Source organism: Oratosquilla oratoria, chromosome 1 (genome assembly GCF_046742065.1).
Source record: "Oratosquilla oratoria isolate Oo_2021 chromosome 1, ASM4674206v1, whole genome shotgun sequence".
NCBI classification, from domain to species: domain Eukaryota; kingdom Metazoa; phylum Arthropoda; class Malacostraca; order Stomatopoda; family Squillidae; genus Oratosquilla; species Oratosquilla oratoria.
The window spans coordinates 101,201,461-101,225,639 of record NC_134777.1 but is presented as its reverse complement, the minus strand read 5'-3'; the positions used below and the strand labels follow the sequence as shown (position 1 = coordinate 101,225,639).

The 24,179-nt window shown below is 41.0% G+C and overlaps 1 protein-coding gene across 8 annotated transcripts in view; it reads left to right on the top strand.

Moving 5' to 3' along the window:
- Nucleotides 1-10,943: 10,943 nt before the first annotated feature.
- The window catches only part of Nak (Numb-associated kinase), a 264,091-nt gene continuing 250,855 nt past the window's right edge, over nucleotides 10,944-24,179 (top strand). For all 8 annotated transcript variants that reach the window (XM_076183446.1, XM_076183436.1, XM_076183397.1 and 5 more), the window contains exon 1: nucleotides 10,944-11,421. In XM_076183446.1, coding sequence (XP_076039561.1) covers nucleotides 11,301-11,421 — 121 coding nt within the window. In that variant the 5' untranslated portion in view covers nucleotides 10,944-11,300. The remainder of the gene's footprint in view (nucleotides 11,422-24,179) is intronic.

Below are 24,179 nucleotides of genomic sequence, written 5' to 3'. Positions count from 1 at the left end.
GCTACATGGTTCCACACAATTATACATTTATACAATATTACAAATGTAACACGCTTGACACGCGCCCACTACATAGCTCGGCTACCATCTCTCGGTGCCCTCACCGAGGAAACAGTATTTGCGGCAGGAAGCAAACACAAGGGCGCGTAAAATACGGCACTAGACAAAAGACAAACATATATAGGAACATGACAGACAAAAGACATGAAAATATACTGGCGCAAGTTGGTAAAAATTGGAAATAAAGAACATGACATAAATTGCCAGACGTCCGGGATATGATACAATACACACATGAAATACACAATAATACATAGGGCAACTGAGAAAATAAGCAATAACCATACATTTGGCAGACAATTACAAAATAGCTGTTGAAAAACATAGAACACCCGCCCCCTTGGTTATGCCAATCATAACTGAGACTTCACATAATTATTTACACAACTTACAACCTTAATAGATAGCGGTTACAATGACAAAAAGGGTACACAGCAACACAGATGGACGCAGTAGTCCCACTCGATCATCAAGGCACTGTACCTTGTGAACGTAGATGATATGAGTGATGAAAAGGGGGTGACACAGTGGGAACATTGGGCCCTAGGGGAAACCGGGTAAATGTAGGTATGGGCATCTGTGTCTTCTTAAGCCTATCAGATTGTAGAACCTCAGTAAGTCCCTGAGATGGGTAAAAAACCATGAACTTATTGGGATAAAGCCTCTGCGTCACCAAAATAGGACCAGTGAATTTGTTGTTTAGACTGGCGCTCAGGCATTTCTTTTAATACATGATCACCCTTTGGATGTAAGCGGGTGTAGCATTTTTATATTGTTTATTTATCATGTTTGATCTAGAATCCTGAAGTTTCTTTTTGATAGAATCATAAATGGCATGACACTGAAGTTGACTGTAATCTTCAGAATTGTAGAGAGGACGAATAAGACTATTCAAAAGATCATAGGGAATCCTCTTCTCAGAACAATAAATGACATAATGAGGTGTCTTCCCCGTTTCTACATTGATAGTAATATTAATGCAGGAGCTGACATGGGGTAGCCAGTCTTCCCAACTTTCCTGCAGATCATTAGCAATGTGCCTTAGGATGTTAAGTATTTTCATATTTGTCCGCTCCACCAGACCATTAGAGGAGGAATGATAAGCAGTTACAAAAGTCTGGGTGATGTTGTATTGTTTGCAAATGTTGGCAATGACCTCATTCTTAAACTCAGTCCCATTGTCGCTAAGCAACACTGAAGGAGTAGTGTAAGGACAGAAAACATGGGAAACTAGAGCATGAGCAACAACTGGAGCAGATTTATTACGCAAGGGAGCCAATATCACAAAACGGCTAAAGTGATCAACGCATACAAGAACGTACACTGAGCCTTGAATGCTATGGGGCAATTGCAAGAGATCAATTGCTACAGTGTCGAAGAGGCTAGAAGGAGTAGGATACTCTAGGGTAGGAGCAGTGTGAGTAGAACCTTTGTTCTGAGCACAAGACTTGCACTGGGCTACATGAGTGGCAATATCTAAACGCATTCTAGGCCAATAATATTTCTTGCGATCCATAGCCAGAGTTTTGTCACGGCCTGACTGACCAGCTTGAGGGGAATCATGAGCAAGAGATAAAACAACAGGGACTCGGAGATCACTAACTGTGCCACATCTTGCTCAAACACTTTCACGTTACGAATGAGAACATTGTCTTGCAAGGAGAATTGAGACAGGGGTACAGGCAATTTTGGCAAGGTAGCATCATCACCAGGTTCTAAGGCGTCAGTGACAGCAGACCAAACAGGGTCCTCACGATGAGTTTTGGCTAAATCTCGCAGGGAGAAGTTGTGAATTACTGCAACAGCAGCTACAGGTACATTTCGCGAATTTGCATCAGCAACATTGCAGGTTCCGGGATATGCTTAAGGACTGGATTGAACTCCTCAATGGCAAGGGACCATCTGGCTAAGCGGCTTGAAAGATTTTTGCCCTTGAAAGAGTTGTGTGATAGCAATGTGGTCTGTGTAAACTGATAGGATAGCCAAAGATGGTGTCACGAAAATGCTTTAGAGCCCACACCACTGCTAAAGCTTCCAGATGTAGACGATTGAATAGAAACTGCTGTGATAGGAGGTGAATCCTGGACAGTGTCAACATCAACGACATCAAAAGAACACAAATGAATACCAAAAGAAAGTGTGATGGGAGCACCAGTAACATTGGTTATCAGGACTGTGGTAACATGGTCCACACGAACAGTGGAAAGAGTACCCTCCAATGCAAGATGACTAACATGAACAGAGTCAGGTTGAGATAAGACGTCTGAAACAACTGGACCATCTGAAATCCGCACCGGGACTCGAACTGAACTAGAAGGACCAATAAAGTGCTCGCCTGCAACAACAGCGGCACAAGAAAGTACAGGAGGGCCTAAAAGTTTTGAACCCTTGGAAGATAACTGCCTGGTCAGACCATGTGCGAAAGGTGAGATATATATAGAAACTGACCTGTCCACTGCAGAAATGACATTGTTGTCGAAAGAGATATACCTACGGCATGAGTTGTTAAAATATCAAAGGATAAGAGACAATCACACTGAAGTATGAAATCAGAAACTACTACAAAGTTAACATGAAATACTTTAGCATGGGAAGAAAACCTTAAGAAAGTGCAAATAGATAAAAGAGCCTTGTACAGCTGGCAAAACACTACAAGAAGGTAACAATGCTACATTGTACAAATCCTTAAGAGCAGAATATGCTCTCTTACCTATAATACTACATTCTACCCCAGTGTTTACCGCTACAGAGATAGGTAACTGGTCCATATAACATTGAGAGGTAAGGAGTTCGAAAGAGACAGCAGTTACTAAAGGGACGATCTTAAACTGGTTACTGTTAGTCAGTCTTTGGGACTTTGATACGGGTGCTTGTGAAAAAAGGGCTGAGTATGCCTGGGGATTAAACTTTTTCTGCTCTAAGCTTCAAAATCTTGGAACACTGATAAAAAGAATGGCTACGCTGTCATTGGACAAGACAGTACCTAGATTGAGGCGCTGAAATGACATTCTTGAAAAGTCATGTTTGATGCTAGAAGAGGAATTAGTGAAGGGTCTACGTACAAGAGTCAGCTTAGAATTTCGCTCATGACGCTTACGAAGGAAATAGAAAACACTAGAACGACTTATTTTGTTACAACACATGCATGCAAGCACGGTAGATACAAATGGAGATAAAGGAGTGTTCTGCGTAGGTGTCGAAGACAGAGGTGGTGGAGGAGGAATAGGAACCTCCGTAGTCTGCTGTGAATGACAAGGTAGTACAGGAGCTAGCAAGGCACCATGAGGCAATTATTTTAACTGTTTAGAAAGCTTTGTTGCAAATGTTAATAAAGACTCATCTGTCTGATAACTAAGAGAAAAAGCAATCCGTCGCTCAATGGAGCGAGGAACAAATGTAGAGGAGGTACTCAAAAAAAAAAAAAAAAAAACGGAGCCTATCTAATGTAATAGATTTCTATCTACCCACTTTGAATTTATCAATGAATCTAATGCTTCAGAGACCATCGTACTGGCTCTAGCCTGAGCACGCGTAAAAATTCCAGTGCTCATAGAGGAAGAGAGTATGTCAGGCAACCTGAAGCACCAGAGAAAATGATCACCTATCAGGTTTGCATCAAATATTTTAAGAAAATTCGCAATGAAGGTGGCATAACCATAGTTTAAAGCTCTAGAGTTGACGCATGAAGCTGATATAACCTCAAAGGCTAGTGAGTTAGGTACAAGTTAAGACCTTCAATCAATTAATCAAACCAGCCATCTTGAGTCCACTGCTGAACAAAGGCCTCTTTCATAGCATTTCATGATTCACACGACCATGTCAACCTTTGCCTCGTCACTTCTGCAAACTTCTCAGTCTCGTCTTTCCACCTATCTGGTCTCCCTCTTCCACGCCTCCCATCTCGCGGCGTCATTCAGTAGCACACTTGCTCCATCGACCATCAGTCGTTTGCACTAACTTACCTGTCCAATTCCATTTCATCTCTTTTACTGTCTACACCTCCGCAATATCTTTCACTTTAGTCTGCTCTCTCACCTAACTTGCTCTCTTTCGGTCTCTCAGCATTATTCCCATCATGGATCTCTCCATTCTCCTCTGTGCAATCCTTAGCTTTGTCTCCATCGCCTTCGTTAGTTTCCAAGTCTCACACCCGTAGATTATTGCTGGCAGAATGCATTGATTGTAAACTTTACGTTTCAAACATAGAGGTAGAGAGCCTCTCTCAGGGTTTTATCATACTTACCAAATATTTTCTAACCAATTGTAATACGTCTTTTTATTTCATTATCATGATCTTTAGTCACTTTCACCATCTGGCCTAAATAATTAAACTCCTCAACTTCTTCAAGATTCTCACCATCGATTGTAATCTCTTTACTTTGAACTTTCGCGTTGAACATTGCTTTGGTTTTACTCTTATTAATTTTAAACCTACTATGAGACTTTCCTTGTTCAGATCACTCAGCATATCTTGCAAGTCTTCTGCTCTTTCTGAAATAAGAATAATGTCATCTGCGAGTCTTAAGTGGTACAAATATTCGCCATTAATCTTCAAACCTTTCTTTTCACAACTCAACCTTCTGAAAATATCTTCAAAGAAAACTGTAAATAATTTGGATGAAATTGTATCGCCTTGTCGTATTCCTTTCTCGACCTTGATTTTTTCTTTATCTTTATGTAGTCGAATTACATTGGTACCTTTCGCATAATTTTTTTTTCTAGAACCCGTACGATCTCTTCGTTTGTACCCTGCTTGCGTAGCGAGTTTAGTATTGCTATTTGTTCTACCAAGTCAAAGGCCTTCTCGTAATATGCAAAAGCTAAACAAAGAGGTATATTGTATTCTGTCCTTTTCTCGACTAGTTGGTTCAACGCCTGCAAATGGTCTAGAGTGGAATATCTCCTTCTAAAGCCTCCCTGTTCTCTAGGTTAGTTTCCATCTGAAACCTGACTTAGTCTGTTTGTAAGGATCTTGGAGAATACTTTATATACATTTGATAGCAAACTAATCGGTCGGTAGCTACTAAGGTCCTTCTTATCTCCTTTTTTATGAAGCAAAATCACTATGGCATTGTACCAGGATTGAGGAACGCTTTCTTGACGTAAACAGTGGGTGTACATTTGAGCTAACTTAATATGAACTTCTTTACCTGCGTCTTTCAAAAGATCTATCGATATACGTTCTTCCCCAGGTGCTTTTCATATTTTTAGAGCAAAGTCTATTTCTTCTTTTGCAATCTCTGGTACACTATTAATGTCTACAGATAAATTACTGACTCAACTACGGTCTTCGACGAGTAAAGCTCATGGTAAAATTCTTCTACTCTTTTTACCATTCTGTCTCTGCTTTTAACCTCTCCATTTCTATATTTTAAACATATAATTTGTTGTCTTCCTAAAGCATCTCTGTGCTCAGTCCCTCTAATACTTTTACCTTTCCGAATAGTTTCGTCTATTTCATCCACGTTTCTCTTTCTTTTCTCTAATATCTGCATTTTGTTGATAAGCTTGTTTAGTTCTACTCTTTCTATTTCGTCCCTTCTTCTTTTAATACGCACGGTCCTTCTTCTTTTAATTAGGTCATTTGTAGCTTTGGAGTATTTGTTTTCCTAATACTGTTTGTACTTCCTACTTTCTTTGCCGACTGCATCGACGGACTGTCTCTTTACACTTGAATAACTTCGTCGGGCTCACAAGACGAGCCAGGATACTGCTCCGGGTAGTGACGGGATACCTTACTCCTTACTGAGGCAACTGGGGTCATCTGCGGAGCTGGCAGTATACAATGCCTCCTGGGAAGCGGGGCGACTCCCTGCGGAATGGAAAAAGGCGGGTGTGGTGCCTATTCCTAAATCCAGGGACCCGCACAGCTACAGGCCCATATCCCTCGCGTCCTGCATTGGCAGGACCTCAATTGCCTCCTGTGGTGGATGGAACCCTTCCATCACAATATGTATGATTTTATAAAGGGGGTGACAGGAACTGACTGTGTGGCAACCCTTCTTGGCCTGGTCGGTAGTCAGCCTGCCATTGTGGTGTTCCTGGATTTGGAAAAAAAAACGCCTCTCCCAGGAATGTGAACGGCTGAGACTGAAGATCTCGACGGCTAAGACCGGAGCAATGAATCTGAAGACATAGAAGCAACGCCCCCATCTTACTCTTCAAGGCGACATCCTCCCCTGGGTGCCCACCTATCAATATTTGGACATCTGGGTCGACGCCAGGCTCTCCTTCGTTCCGGAGGTCAGGGATCTCCGTGAGGCCACGAAGACAAGATTAACTCTCCTCGGAGCCATGACGAGACCCGGGCTGGGTGCCAGGGATAAGGTCTTCCGGACGTACTATACTCAAGTGGTACGTTCGGTAGTGGACTATGACGCTGTGGTTCTCATCTCCCTCCGTCTCAGCTCGTGAGACAAGCTTGAGGTCCTTCAAAACCAGGATCTCCGCACTACCACTGCGGCCCGTGCAAAGACCTGTATGGAAAATTTTAGACAGGAGGCGGGAATTACCTCCCTTCACCTACGGGCGGAAAGGCTTTCTTACTGTCTTCTCGTCCGATTTTTGACCAGTCTAAGGGAGAGTGAAATCAAGACCTCCCTCCTGAGGGCCCTAGATGTCGAGGAAACCCCACTGGTCACTCCAGGAAGGCTCATACGGTGAATGCGATCAGCACCTTCGAACTCTGGGAATTGGTTCGACGACGTGTTCTGGACAGATCTCACCCAGACTATACCCACCCTTCTCCGTGGCGATCTCCCTGCGCCAGCTTTCAACTTTTCCACCTTAACGAAAGGAAGGCTGACCGTGACCCGGCACGACTGTGACCCATGGTCCTTGAGGCCATATGATCCATCATCCCCCCAGCGAGCCTGTCGTACTACACGGATGGCTCTGTTGACCCCCTCACGGGAAGGTGTGGCGCGGCTTTTGCAACCGCGGATGGGGTGACCATGCCATGTAGAGTGAGCGACGGGAGCTTCATTCTACAGACGAAGCTTGCTGCCATCTCCAAGGCTCTGAATCACGCTCTCTCCTCTGGTCAGGGGGCAGTCGTGATCCACACAGACTCAAGGGGTGCTCTTGACATCATCCGGTCGGGGATGACAACGGATGACATCCACTTAACGACATCAATCCAGTACTCGCTGCACCTTTTGCACCAGCGTGAGAGGTCTGTAAAGTTTCACTTGATCCCCAGTCACACTAGGATTCCAGGGAACACTATTGCGGACGCTGCTGCCAAGGCAGAGATGAGGTTCAACAGAATGCCACTGCTCCGGGCACCCACGATCACACAGATCAAGGGCATCACCATCAAGAAGACCAGATTGATGGCCAAGGCCAACCACAGCTGCAAACTTCACACTTCGGAATCAGCGCTGTGGTACTACTTCGTCACAGGATCGGCTTATGATATCGCTGTGGGTGACAATTGTTACACGCGAGGAGAGACACTCACAAACGCTGCAAACTCTGTGGGGCTAAGGTGCAACAGCCCCCCCCACAACTATTTGTTAGAGTGTAGAGTCACTGCCATTCTTTGCCAAGGTCTCAGTCCACCACTCATCTCGGCAGTGGTGGCGCGGCACCTCACCGTCTCCCCTTCCGAGACAACCCTCAGCTTCTTGGGGGCATACCCTCCTCCTGGCGCTGCTTGCGGTTGAAGGGTGCCCCCCACCCCTTCCCTGATCTCAGGACACCGCCACTACTAAACAAACCCCATGTATGAACTGTTCCGGACCATCTGCAAGGTTAAGGTCCGAGTGAGTACTAGTCCCCCCCCCCCCAAAAAAAAAATGGAAACTCACAAGCTGGCAATGGCTAATGAAAAGAGGATTGTTGGGAAGATTCGGGATAACCCTAAGGCAGCTCGCACACCGACGTATCCAGTTGCACAAAACCGATCCCAACGGATGTCCACTCTGTGAAAATATTCCGTGCACCGTATGGATGAGTAAACGTACAGGGAATACAGCTTGCACAGTGTAGGCATCCGTTGCGATCGGTTTCATGCAACTGGTTGTGTCGGTGTGCGCGCTGCCTAAGATATTCTGGGCATATGTAAGTAAAAACGTAAATGAAGCCCTTAATCACTGATCTTTATAATGATGACACTAAGACCAATAAGACCGAGGCTGAGGTGCAGAAAGCTAATGTGATGGCATACATCTTCCTCTCAATTTTCACGCATGAAGCAGATTATATGGTTGAAATAACTGTTGCGACTGAAAACCGCTTGAAAAAGCATAGATCTGACTCCATCTAGAGTAGAGATTTTCTTTTTCTTTTTCTTTTAGAAAGTAAGGGTAATGGCATAAGGTAAATAAGTAACCTGGTTCTGACCAATTGTATCCAAGAATCTTACAGGATTTATACCATGAAGTAGCTCAACTATCATCTGAATTATTCCATTTAACAATGTTAATGGAATGGGTAGGGGGATGGGGGGTGAGGTAGTATGTATGAGAAAAAAATTGACGCAGCCCGAAGGGATTTCTCACCGTATTCTCCTTTTCTGCATGAGGGGACGGAGAGGGGGGGGGGTCGCCGATTTAATGAAGTGGCCTTGCTGTGGATGTGCTGTCTTGCGACACTGCTTCTGACCCAGGGGAGTGGTCAAGATGCAGGGATGACCCGTCATCCTGGAGGTGCCAAGATAAGAGGGAGGGGAGTGGAGTGTATTAGGGATGGAATGGGTGGGAATGGTTTTTATGCCTTTATCTTTTTGGCTACCTCCTTTGTAAGGGGGAAAAAGCCTTTGGTATATGCATGTATGTATGTAAAATTAAAAGGGGAAATTCCTCAGGATTGGCGTAGTTCAGTTGTAACAGCAACAACAGATGGGGACAGGTGATTTCCAGAAAATTACCGCCCAATTAGTCTAACATGTGTTGTAGTCAATATTTTAGAAACTATTATAAGAGAGGATATCATAAATCACATGAAGACTAATGATATTTTTTGTCAATAATTAATTTGGTTTCATACCTGGCAGGTCGACTACACTGCAGTTGGTTACTTTTACGGAGCAATGGACCGATACAATATATAATAATAATTGTATTGATGTGGCCTATTGTGATTTTTTTCTTTTAAGGTACCACACAGGGGACTACTACTTAAGGTTAGGAGGTATGGTATAGGTCAGGGATGGGTGACCTTTATAAGTGTGGGTACCAAAATCAGCCAAATCTTTGTTTCAACATTTTCTCGCGTGACGACGTAAAGTTATAGGGCCCCCACCCACCACCCAGCGCAGCATGCAGTTACTAATGGTCATATAAAAGAAGTTGGATATTTATTTATTTACTCTATTGTATTATTATTATTTTTTTTTTTTCAAGGTGAGCTCTGGGTTTCGCGTGCCGAAAAAAAAAAAAAAAATCGTCAGTGTGCATGAATGACTTTGCACGCGTGCCAAGGGTTGTTCATCCCTAGTTTCGGTGTTACAACAGTGAGGCATTTTAAGAGACGAAACAACTAGTGATGGTTGATGCATCGAGGTGGCATGGTTTGGTGTTCGATGTGCCGCAAGGAAATCCAGTGCTCGGTTTAGTGTTTTTTTCGTGCAGTACACAAATGATTTACTTGATATGATAATGAATAAGAGTAAAGTATTCAGGTACACGGATGACACCAAAATATTCTGGGAAATTGGGAGTAACGAAGACAGTGAAAAACTGCAAGCAGACATTTACGATATAAAATGATGGTCCAACAAGTGGTTAATTGAATGCCAGTCCTCAATAACTGAATATAATCACAGAGACTAAAAGTGCACCTGTCCACATTGGTATACAGACGTCAAAAAGGGGACATGGTTGAAGGCCACAAAATAAAAATAGGTTTATACAACAAGACAGTGAGTAGTAAGTTGTGTGGGATGAGATGGGAATCATAAAGAAAAGAATATCGTATAGAATATATAAGAAGAGGGCTACTCTCAATATTCGTAGGTGTAATTTGACATAGAACAGTAAATCATTGGAATGACCTCCCAGATTATATTGTCATTACTAGGCATGTTATCCTTTGAAAAATATCATGAAAATGTCACTGGTAAAAATTTGAAACTATCCACGACTACACGGAAATATTCACAGCCAGTGTTACAGGCCATTAGGCCTCTTCTTGAACTTATCTACATAAGTCTACGTCTACGTAGACTTATGTAGACTTACACACACCTAGTGACGCTGTGGTTAGATTTCTCGCCTGCCACTTCGGCGGTCCGGGTTCGACTGCCGCCCAGGGCTGAAATAATTTCAGTATCGCTGCGCTGCGGGGTGTTACTCCAACTCTCGTGGACAGGGAGTTGGGTGTGTGTGTGCATGTAAGATCACAGTATTACCCACAGATCGGTCATACGAGCTCTGAGCTCTCATCCGGGAGGCTAATAACTGTCGATCACGAGTCCGACACGTGATCCAAGACGTAAGAATGTGCTAGCACTTCTAGTATGATTGCACAACTTTCCTCCATGACGTCAGATAAGAGTTTTTTTTTAGTAGTTTGGTAATGTCTCCTTGAAGAGGAGGTAACCTACATGAGAACGTGTACTATATCACGCTGCTTACAAGGATAACTTATCAGCAGATTGTGAGATGTCAACCATTTGTTATTCAAAGTTCTGTTTACTTTCCTGACATTCGTGTAAATATTTTTTCATGAGGTTTCAGTATGAATTATAATGTACAAGCATTCACATTTAGCATATTACATTAGACTTATAACCCCTGGTGAGTAAGTCCTCTAATTATTTTTGATTTTATAAATTTTTATATTGGACATACATTATACAAAAAAATTATAGTTACCCCTGTGGTACTTACATTTTCTGTGTTTCCATGTTTCATTCTCACAACCCCCACCGGAAGCAGCCATCTTACCAACAGCTGTGCGACCTGTGACCTCACTCCTCCCTCTTGCATTTCATTTACGTGAACCGTCAACATGACCACGTTAAAGATTGTGCAGTGGACTGTTTCTCATTAAGAGTGGCAGCTACACGTGAAAGTAGGAAAAAACACCCAGCTATTATTTAGTGAGTGAAAAAAGTCAATGTTGTCATTAGGAACTATAGACTGGGGCCAAGTCGTGAGGGTCGATTGCAGTTGCGACGCAAAGGGAATAAGTATTGGCCTCCCACTAGTCTGAATGCAAGTCCTGCAAGCCACTCAGTCGTTAAGCACTGTCCTTGTGGTCAGCAGCAACCCTTTAGTGCAGCGCAAGACAAGATGAAGAAGTTTTTCCATCGTATCGACCAGTCTGGTAAAGATCAGTCACATTCAAGCTTCGTTGGCAAAGTATTTGTGGTTGGTCGAAACTCCGTCACCGTTGAGGATGTCATTGCTGAAGGTAGGACCGCAGGAAGAACAACACGCCCCCTAAAGTATCATGTATAACTATGTATTATCATGGTCACTTGGTACCGAATCTATATTGATTCAGGCATGTGTAGATATGACTGTCAGTGCTACAACCTTCATACTATCTATGTAGTGTCTGATAATAATAATATTGTGTTTTGAGAAAGGAAAGCAGAATATTAACCTAAAGTTTTATGCACATGAAGGAGCAAGTTTGTCAAATAGTGAGAATAATCTTATCATGGAAATAGTATTTGCTTACAAAAATAAGTGCATGACTTAGGACTGTCAAAGGTAGTATAATCTTTAGGTTGTAAGAATTTACTGAAGGTGATATTTGTGGAAGATTACTGAAATTATGAAATTAAATTGACATATAAGTAGTCAGGTTTTAGTTTAATTAATTTGGAAAAGAGGCTTTTTAAAGAAATAAGAGCACTACTAAATGAGGGAGGACCCTCACATGGGGGGGGTTGTATATACCCTGGGGTGGCAGTTCTAGTCTGGACATGCTGCCCACAAGTGTGACAAAATAATTATAATAAAAAGTCAAAGGAGCCCTGAATATTTTACTGCAGTATATGAATATTGCGTTAGAATCAACAGAATATGAAATATTTCTCCCTTAACCTTTCTGCAATAGGCCTATAGGGACATAAAATAATTTTTTTTTAAATATATCTAATTATTTCACAAGCCAATAGCTATAATAGGCAGTGAGGAATGGTGGAGATGGGAAGTGATGATGGGGGAGGGGGGTGTCACTGAGACCTTTGCCCTAGGGTGGCACTTAGGCATATAAGGGCTCTGATGAGGGAATTATTTTTTTTTTATCTTCTAACCAATTAATTTATGAAAATTATGCTCTGTAAAAAATTATTGCACACAAACTATTCCATTGCTGATGCCAAAACCCCGAAGGTGGACTAGAGGCATCTGGAAGGCACTGGAACAGAGGGCATAGGCAATTTTTATGGGAATGTGAGAATGAACTTGACATGAGTACTTAAGGGAGTCATGATAATAATTACTGCTTCAGTTTCACATGACTCCCACATTCCTTTAATTCACATCCCCTCAGTGGCTGGCACTCATCTTTGAGCTCTCCCACAGATCTCTTTGGGAAGATATTGTGGACTGTTGTATGTGTAATGAAAGTAGAAGGAAGGGAGCATTTGCTTATTGTCAGCTTTCATGTGAAAAGGTGGAGTACAGTTAAAGCAAATAAAGCTTTGGCAAGGTGTGGAGACTGGGTAGCCTCTCAGGGACCTTCAAATGGAGATTAGGGTGTTGACAGTATTTTCAAAATGTAATAGGGAGAAAATTTTCTCTGCCATCCATAATGGAGGATCACCATTAACTTACTTGCATATAGCAGTCTGTTGGTGATTGATGATGACAATGACAATGCTTTGGTTAAGTGTGAAAGGTTAAGTGATGCTGAGATCTTTGTAAAATTCCAGAATCACAAAAACGTGTATATGGAAGATAAAATTTATGTTGTTCAATAGCTCCTAATTTAATATATATATATCTTTTTTTAGAAGTGCACACCAATGTGGTATAGCATTAGAAAATTAAATATTAATTTTTTAAATCATAATACATCAGTGAAATAAATATTTTTCTTGGAAATCAGTATTGGAAAATGTTGCTAAAACCTATATAGAAATGAATGAAGTCACTTTGAATCCTTTAGACGCCGTCTTTGGATAGATTCAGAGGTCGGAGACGACCCTGATGACCTCTAGAATTACAGGTACTGCATTACTAAATACAGGTTTGGTTAGAATAGACAAATTTATTATACTTTAATTTCTTTGGCCTAGAATAACGTATATTGGTGTATTATACATACATATACCAAAGGCTTTTTTCCCCTTACAAGGGAGGTATTAAAAAAACAATGGCATAAAAATCACTCCCACCCATTCCATCCTTAACATACTCCACTCCCCTCCACCCTCTTCCCGCCCACTTATCTTGGCACCTCCTGGATGATGGATCATCCCTGCATCTTGCCCACTGCCCTAGGTCAGAAGCAGTGTCGCAGTGGTGGTTGCTCCATAGAACAGTGGTAATGTACAGAAATTGCTCGTAAGAATGCGTTCTGGTGTATATAATTTACAAAATTAGTTAATTTGCTATATCACATAGGTGTGCACTTCTAAAAATTTACATGATATATCCTAACCTAACATAATGCAACCATTCCTTAGAAAAATTAGATTTCTGAAATGCAAAAACAAAATAAATGAAAATGTGTTTGTGTGATACAGGAATAACACAGAGGTTTTGGCACTGCTGCCAGCGGGGGTGACCATGGTGCCCAATTCTTGACCCTCATATCCTACCACACTTGTGACACATCAGCTCTCGATCAGGTTGATAAACTTGCTGAGCTTATGTCTGTTTTCCTACTAGTCATCCCATGCTTGGTTGTGAGTAGATGCAAATTGTTTGACTACTTGTGACTTTATATGCCACGAGGAGTGATCAGAAGTAATGGTTTCAAGATCAGTTGGTGCAATGATTTCTTGAGTGTAGTTTTTATCTGACTTTTTTAGCATGAATTCTGACTTCCCTTGCATTACAAAGTCCATCAGGTAGTTGCCTGTAAAAAAAATTGTCAGGGAAGACAGTCCTCAGGCATGTGGATGACATGACCTGCCCATTGCATCTGATGCTTTGTTAGCGATGCTTTAATGTTGGAGATTTGTGCAGATTGCAAGATTTCAGTGTATGGTACCTTTGTCTTGCCATGTTAGACCCAGGATTCTTAGATGACACTGAATGTGGAAGGCCTCCAGAGCTATTATATATATATTGTCAGTAGTTGGTTCAGTTTTTGGGTATAAATGCAGATGGTTCTTTAGATTGATATTTTGGTGTCAGTTTGTAAATTTCCAGAGAGAAGTGTGGGAGGTGGTGAAGGTTAAAGGGGACATGGGAGTTGAAGAAGAATGGGTATGTTTCAAAGAGGAAGTGACAAAGTGTGCAAAGATGGTATGTGGGACAAGGAAGATTGTAGGGAATAGAAGGAAGGGTAGTAAATGGTGGAATGAAGAGGTGAATGTGATAGTAAAAGAGAAGAGTGTTGATTGGTTACAAGGTAGGGTATTTTTTTAGAAGTGCCCACCAATGCAGTATAGCATTAGAAAATTAAATGTTAATTCTGTAAATTGTAATCATCAATATAATAATATTTTTCTTTGTGGAAATCAGTATAAAAAAATGTTAATAGCTGTGCAGAAACAAATGAAGTTGTATTGACTCCTTTAGACGCCATCTTTGTTTTGATAGATTTGGTGGTCAGAGATGACAACGACAACCGGATGACCTTGTATCTTAGCATGTTTAATCCACTAATCTATAGCCATTGTCACTAGAATGTAGAGTTGTTGCTTTCTTCCAGAATGTAGAGATTCATGTTTAGAGAGTTTCGTATCTACCGCTGGCCACCAGAATGTAGATTTGTGATGTACATTGACTTTAGAGGCGTTGAAACAAATGAGGTGATAGTTTGTTGCCTTCAATTTCCTTGTCTAGACTGCACTACATTCTTGGAACAACCCAAGGAAGACTCAGATAGTTGCCAATGGTTATATTTACAGGCACCAGGTGGCTGTTGCCACAACAGTTAGCTATAACAATTTATTCTCTACTATTGATACAATGTGCAGTGCATGGACTGAGTATGGACATTCAGTATTTATGCATAAATAGATTATTTTACAAAAGGTAACACATAAAAAATATATATATGTTTGACATATGCTGATTTTGCTATTTGGCAATGTTGGACACAGGTTTCTCAGTTGCTCGGCCCAGATGTCCAGTCTGAAGTCAGATGTGTTTGGCCCCTATGATCACTGTCGGGTCCAACACATTGGGGTGCCCCTTGGGAGTTCTCTGAAGACGTCGGATGTTCCATCCTGCACAAAATGCGTGCTTGTGTGTGTGTGCACGCTAGACATCTAAAGGATTGAATATTCCCTTCAATCATCTTGCAACATATATATATATATTTTATGTATTTATATACAGTGTATATATATATGTGTATATATATATATATATATATATATATATATAGTGTATATATATATATACTGTATATACATATATATATATATATAGTGTATATATATAGTGTATATATATATATATATATATAAATATGTATGTGTATATATATATATACTGTATATACATATATATATATATATATATATATATATATATATATATATATATATATATATATACACACACACACCCGGTACACACTATACAACACTGAATAGGTCCTAGTGAACAGATTTACATTTATCAACCACAATTCACTTTAATTCTAAGCCATCAACACCGAGAACCTCGAGGAGGCATAAATGCAGAAATTGAAACATAGATCACTAAGGACTCGAACCTCCACTAGCACGTAACAAGTGATAGTATGTATGCCTCCTCAAGTTTCTCAATGTTGATGGCCTAGAATTAAAGTGAATTGTGGCTGATAAATGTATTTGTATATATGTGTGTGTGTGTGTATATATATATATATATATATATATATATATATATACACACATATATATATATATATATATATATATATATATATATATATATATATATATATATAGTTAGTGCAGACCATTTTGCAAACTTTTCAAGTGTGCATAACAGTCCTTGTTTTTGGAACCTGTGTGATATCTCGTTCACGAAAACCGTGTGGGAGAAAGCAACTAACTGGCAATCTTCAGCCATCTACCCATGTAATTGCCAGTCAGTGAGTGACTGGGCTTCAGTGGATTTTTTTTTTATCTTCTTCTTCCATTGTCACCAAGTTTCTTCATTTTTCCTCATGGTGTTCACCAACTTTCGGGGGGGTGTCCTGTCCTTTGCGTGATGCCTAGAAATTGCACAGCGAGTGATAACATTGTGAAAGTGATTGAACTACACAAAATGGGAAAGAATAATTGAGAAATGCCAAGACAACAGGTGTGACTGAGTGTTGTGTGTCCCAGTTCCTAACATAATAGTGTGCGAGTGGAGGGGTTGATACTGTGCCCTTCCATAAACATGCCAGGGGCAAGGCCCTGAAGATTTCCCCAAAGGCGTTAAGGCTTGTAAAACATCAATTGGACCTTAACCCTTCTACAACTACAAAGGAATTGAAAGAAAAGAACCTTAAGCTTCTTGGTGACATCTCCATCAGGACAATTCAGGAAATTATTTAGAAGCTGATGAATTATTTGAAAGTGAAAGCACATGTGAAGCACCTCATTACTGTGAAACAAAGACTCCACTGTGTCCAATTTGCCAAGGAGACTGGGACCTTGTTCAATGGCATAAGGTCCTTTGGAACAACAAAGAGACCTTTTGTATAAGTGAGAGCAAGGGAACGAAGGTGTGGAAGTCTCCTACCGTGTCAGCGTTTGACCCATGCTTGACGGTGATGAGTGTTACACACCCGCCCTATCTTATGGTGTGGGGTACCCTTGGCTATGGTAGTTTGAGGAACCTTGTATTACTCCATAAGGGCCAGACTGTCAACTCTGAGCACTATATTAATCTTCTGCAGGAGGATTTAGGGGAGTGTTTTGTGAAAACTGGGTGCAAGATCCTTCAGCAGTATGGCACCCCATGCCATACCTCGAGGGCAGCCAAAATGTGGCTCAATGATACTTTTCCTCTCCATTATAAATTTTGTCAAAATATTCCATTTCTCTTCAGTTGTTTCCTCCTTGTGTATCCTTTCCCAGTCTGCTTTTTGAAAGAATTCTCTTATTTTATAAAAAAAAAAATTCCATACATCAATCTTTCCTTTATATATTGTTAGTTTTTTCCATGTATTTTTCCTCATTTAGTTCTACATACATACATATACCAAGGCTTTTTCCCCCTTCCAAGGGAGGTAGCCAAAAAGGGAAAGGCACAAAAACACTCCCACCCATTACATCCCCAAATACACTCCACACCCCTCCCACCCTTCCTCTCATCTGAGCACCTCCTGGATGACGGGTCATCCCTGCACCCTGCCCACCGCCCTGGGTCAGAAGCAGTGTCGCAAGACACAGTACATCCACAGCAAGGCCGCTTCATTTAATCGGCGACCCCCCCCTCTCCGTCCCCCTTTGCATATAAGGCGAGGACGGGGAGAAATCCCTTCGGGCTGCGTCAAAATTTACTCGCACATACTACCCCACCCCCCCGCCCATTTCTCCTCATGCTGTCACAACATCATCCATATACAACCATTCTCCACTCACCTCTGTCTTCCGTCCTCTCCCTTCCTTCCTCAACAGACATTCCCCTCTTCCCCAAAGCCCCCTTCACCCCATCCATCCACCTCATCCTAGGACATCCCCTCATGTTCACTCCCTCCACATCTGCCTTCCATACCTCTTTTACTAGTCTTTCTTCACTCATTCTTTCCATGTGTCCAAACCATCCTAATATTCTTTCATCAACCCTATCTCCCAAATCCTTTTTCACCCCTGTTCTCCTCCTCACCTCCTCATTTCTCACTCTATCCAGCCTAGTAACCCCCACCATACTTCTCAGACACCTCATCTCAAACACATTCAAACTCCTCTCTTCTTCTCTTATGTTCCACGTTTCTGCCCCATACAGTGCTGTTGGCACAATCACTCCTTCATACAGTCTCCTCTTCGCATCCATTCCCAAATGTCTATTCCTCATTACACTCTTTAAACCACCAAGGCATTTACTCGCTTCTCTCAATCTACATTCTACCTCCACCTTCACTCCACCTTTTCCTGCTACACTTGCACCCAAGTATCTAAAACTATCCACTTCCTCCAGTCGCTCTCCCTTTATGTTCACTTCCAGTCTACTGCCACTTTCATCCCTTGTACATCTCATCACCTTACTTTTACCCACATTTATCTTTAGCTTTCTTCTATCACATACTCTCCCAAACTCTGCCACCAGCTTCCTCAATCCCTCCTCTGACCCTGCCACAAGCGCAGTGTCGTCCGCAAACAACAGCTGGCTCACCTCCCACTTTTCTCCATTTTCTTTAACCATCTCCAATCCCTGACTCACTACCCTAGCATTCACTTCTCGCACCACCCCATCCATGTATAAGTTGAACAGCCAGGGCGACATAACGCATCCTTGACGAAGTCCCACCTTTACTTCAAACCACTCACTCTCTCCATTTCTAATCCTAACACATGCTCTACTACTACTCTCATAAAAACTCTTGACAGCTCCCAAAAGCTTTCCTCCTATCCCATAAATCTGCATAACCTCCCACAGTGCCTTTCTGTCTACCCTATCATAAGCCTTTTCCAGATCCATAAAAGCCCAAAAAACATCCTTCCCCTTTCCTATAGCTTTCTCACATATCTGTCTTACCACAAAGATCTGATCTACACAACCTCTACCCGTCCTAAATCCACACTGTTCCTCACCAATTACTCCCTCTGTTCCTCTCCTAATCCTCTCAATTAAGATCCTCCCATAAGCCTTCCCTACTACACTCAACAGGCTAATCCCTCTGAAATTACTACATTCACACTTGTCCCCTTTTCCCTTGTAAAGAGGAACTATACAGGCACTACTCCAGTCCTCCGGTACTCTACCCTCTCTCCAGCAAACATTAAATAACCTCACCAACCAGTCCACCATCACTGAACCTCCCTTTTTCAGACATTCTGCATGACATCCATCCAGACCAGGTGCCTTACCTGCTTTCATCATCTTTACAACTGCCTTCACCTCATCCTTCCTTATTTCTCCTCCATTCTCCTCACTCATCACTCTCATTTTCTTCGCATTTCCCACTGCAGCTATCTTTCCTTCCCTATCCTCCTTCACATTCAGCAACTCCCTAAAATATTCTGCCCATCTTCCCCTCACTGCCATCTCTTCCATTATCATCTCTCCACCTGTACCTTTTACCTTTTCTTCCCTACTTGATTCGCCTCCTCTTCCTCTCTTAATTTCTTTCCAAAACATCTTTTTATTACTTTCAAAATTTTCTGTCATACTCCTACCCCATTTCACATCTGCTCTCCTCTTTGCCTCCTTTACCTTTTGCTTTACTTCTCTTTTCTTTTCTTTGTACGTCTCGTATGACTCCCCTGTCCTCTTTTGTAACCAATCTGTGAATGCTCGCTTCTTCTCTTCTACAACCTTCTTTGTTTCCTCATCCCACCATTCACTACCCTTTCTTCTATTTCCCCCTGTCCTTCTTGTTCCACACACCATCCTTGCACACTTTAAGACTCCCTCCTTGAACCATCCCCATTCCTCCTCCACACCCATCTCTGTTCTATCCTTTACTCCCTCCCACTCCTCCTTCAGCTTCTTTTCGTACTCCTTCTCCTTTTCCTTTTCATTCAAGGAGTTCACTCTAAGAACCTCCCTACCTTTTGTCCCTTTCCTCCTTCTCCATCTATCCTCCACTCTCAGCTTACCTTCCACCAAAAAATGATCTGATATTCCCCCACCCTCTCCCCTTAGCACATGTACATCCTTAACTCTTCCTATCATAATCCTATTTACCACTACATAATCCATTAGCGCTCTATCTACCACCCTTCCCTCCACCACCCTCTCCCATGTGTACTTATGCTTGACTTTCTTCTGAAACACTGTATTTGCTATCATCAACTCTCTTTCTAGACACATTTCCACCATCAACTCTCCACTACGATTCTTTCCTGGAACTCCACACTTCCCAACCACTCCATCGATTGGACCATTTCCCACCCTAGCATTAAGGTCTCCCAGTACTATTACATTGACATTTCTTCCTAAACCCTCTATGCACTCATTTAAATCTATCCAAAAGACCTCCCTTTCTTCCATGCTCTTCTCACTGCCAGGCCCATATGCACTTACAAAGACCCACATCTCCTTTCCCAGTTTCACCTTCATCCACATTATCCTTGAGGAAACCTCCTTCCACTCCACTACCCCTTTACCTATCTCCTCACTTACTAGAATAGCCACCCCTTCCCTCCCTCGTTCTTTCTTCACTCCTGAAACCTCGCACTTACACTCCCAAACTTACACTCACCCTTCCCTTTCAACTTAGTTTCACTCAAAGCCAACACATCCAACTTTCTTCTCACAAACATACTACCTATCTCTTCCCTTTTACTCTCATCTGTACCACATCCACGCACATTAAAAGACCCAAACCTTAGGGTGCTGGCCCGAGGCCCTCCAGCACCCCTTATGCCTTTCCTTTTCATTTTAGGAATCTGCCCCTTGGGGCTACAGGGAGAAGGATGCCTAGTCCCTCTCCCCGTCCCTTTCTTCTCGCCTCTTACGATCCAAGTGGGAAACTTGGTGGCAGTATTCTTTTCCCCCACCACAGGGAATCATTTAGTTCTAGTTCAACTAATATGTGGTCACTTTTACTTATTGGTGTCTTATATTCAATCTTGTCCACTATTTCAGGTTCTGATGTGATTATTAGGTCCAGTGTCGACGGTTCTTCCTCATTTCTATACCTAGTATTCTCTTGTATCCATTGCGTCATTGTATGTTTTATAATCATATGAAGTGGTACATGTCCCCATAGGTCGTCCCCACCCTTCACTGTCATCTCTTCCCAGCAGATTTCTTTACAATTAAAGTTACCCATTATAACTATTCTTCCTCCATCTTCCATTATCTTATTTAATGTTATCCTTATGTCTTCTAACATATTTTTGTGTTCTCTCTCTTCCCATGAAACCATTTTCAAGGAATATAATTTACCACAAACTTTCCTGCCCTTCTTGCCCCTGTCCTCTATTTCCATCATAATCATCTCTATTCTTTCCATATGTAACATTTTTCACATTTATATCCTTAGTCAGGAACATAACTCCACCCCCTTGTTTTACTTCTCTGTTTCTAATCCAATAATTATATGCGCCATGTCCTACACTGTTGGGTGGTAGTGGACCTGTCAAGTTCTTTTTCCTTCAGGTAATCATTCAGTTCATTCAAGCCTGTTATTAAACCATCCATATTTGTGAAGGACACTTTTGATATTCTGTTACCTCCATCCTGTTTTCTGTTTCCCTTCCATTTTTCTCTACTATGAACTATTTCCTCACTATCATATCCACTACTCTCCAATAGAATTTCTCTTTGACTGTTCTGTTCACATTTTTTCCTTAGCTTGTATTCTTTTTGTTTTTTCTTCCTCTCCTCTTTATTCATCTCTTTTTATCCATACCTGTTTATACTGATAATTTTTTGCTAGTTTCCCTGTTTTTACTTAGATATTCTCTGCTGTCGTTTGTGACCTGAATTTAACCTTAATTGGTCTGGTCTTGTCTATATTGTATTTCCCTAGTCTATATATTTCTTTAATTTCTTTCCCTATTTCTTGTTCATCTTCTTGAACTACTTTTAATACCTTGTTTACTTTTTCCTTCTCCTTTACTCTTGTAGTCCTATTTGGATTATGCTTCTCTTCCATTCCTAATATAATTATACATTTTTTATCTGCTAAGTCTCTTACTATATTCTCCTTCTCTCTCATCACTTTAATAACTGTGTCCCTAGATTGTTCTTTCATATGTTTCACTATATCTCAAAATTCAATTTTGGTATTCTCTTGGACTTTTTTCCAACCACTTACCTCTTTTGCTATGGACTCTTTATTCTCTATATTATTCCTCTTTAATTCCTCATTCTCATCCTTTACTTCTTTTAACTGTCTTTTTAATTCTTCTATTTCTTTAGTTAGGTTTGATTCTTCTTTAGTTCTTCCAGTTTATCAACTCGTTGTGTAACTAGAGCTAGTTGGCTAAATCTAACCTCCCATGCTTTGTTCATTTTTTTTTAGTTTCTTCTCTAGACTTACTAGTTGGGGGAGGTTATCATCTCCCTCATTAACCACTTCACTATGGGCCAAAATCTCGCGGGCATCATTAGCTGCCAGACGTACGATGTTGCGTCATAATACTCGCATTATAAAAAATAGTCACCGCTTATATCGATCGTTCTCTCTTTCACCCGTGAATTTTGATAACCATAGAAAATGTGATGAAGCCAGTTTAGAGAGTATGTCAGATACTCAGGGACAACTACAATAAATATAATCAAGACGCCGATATGGCAGCCTCGCGTATCCACTTGCTCCTCATGCCGCCTACGTAGGCGGCACCGTATGGAAGAGGTTAAATCCATAGAAGTATTTATCTCCTCTTTCCATTGAGCTGCTTTTATCAATATTTCTACTTTTAATACCTCTGACCACCTGTTTGAATTAGTCTGTGTCATCTGCACACATTTTGTTTACACCCCTTCTGACATCCAAGGCCTGTTCCTCCCCTTCATTTTCTTCCATTTTCCTCAATAATGTCTCCCCTTCTCCTTTTTCTTCATCTGCCCACTACACCACGAGCTTTCCCCTTCCCTACTAATACAACACAGGTACCTTGTCGCTGAAATCCACAAAAATTGCGTTTTTTTTTCCAGTTTTTGCTTTCAATCCGACGTGTATGTGTTTGTGTATTTACCTAGTTGTATTTTACGGGAAGGGGAGCTATGCTCGTGGTGTCCCGTCTTCATATCTCGTTTTATCTAGACTGTTTTTAAATTTGTGTGTGTGTGTGTATTTACCTAGTTGTATTATACAGGAAGGGAGCTGTGCTCGTGGTGACCTGTCTTTGTATCTTTCAGCATCAATTATTTTCTTAAAATTTTGAATAGTGTTTGCATACACTGTTTCTTTATCTTAATTATTCCAGGTATCCAGTACTCTATGTAGGAAGCTATTTTTTTTTTTTTTTTTTTTCTCCAAATATCTTCCATAGTTATCCTTTTTTAGTTTATTTTAGTGTTTCATGTTTTTCCATTGTCCCATTTTAGTAAATCATTCCTATCTAGGATTTCCATTCCTTTCATGATTCTATAGTCAGCAGATCTCCTCTTTCTCTTCTTTGTTCCAGAGTTGGTAATTCCAATTTGGACAATCTTTGTTCGTATGTTAATTTGGAGAGAGTTGGTGCCAACTTTGTCATTGCTCTTTGTATTCTTTCTAATTTCTTTATATTCTTTTTAGTACTGGGTGTTCATAGTGTTGCTGCGTACTCCAGTTTTTGGTCTTATTAATGTAATTAATATTTTTTTAATAATTTCTTCATCCAAACAGTCAAATGCCACTTTCATTGACCTTAATAGGTTGAAGGTTTCTCTGACTATTTTATTGATACGTTCATCCAGGGTCATGTCTTTGCTGATTATTACTCCAAGGTCTCTTTCTGAATTCACTTTTTGAACTTCACCAATTTTATAATTTCTTGATACTCTGTTTTTACTTTTTCCAAACTCCATTATACTACACTTCTTGATATTGAAGTTCTCTTCCCACTTTTGAGTCCATTTCCAGATTTTGTCCAGGTCTAACTGTAATGATTCACAATCCTCTTCTGTTCTTACTTTCTTAGCATTTTTGCGTCATCTGCAAAGAAATTTATATAACACACTACTCCTTCATCCATGTCATTTATATATATGGCAAACATGACTGGAGCCAGCACCAAACCTTGCGGGACACCACTTATCATTTCTTCCCAATTCAAGTATTTGTCTCTAATTACTACCCTCATTTTTCTTCCAGTCAGGAAGTCTTCCATCCATTCCAATAATTTTCCTCTGTTGCCACCTATTGATGCTATTTTTTTTTTTTTTTTTTTTTTATAAGTTTCTTGTGTGGTACCTTATCAAATGCTTTTTGTAGGTCTAGAAAGGTACAGTCTG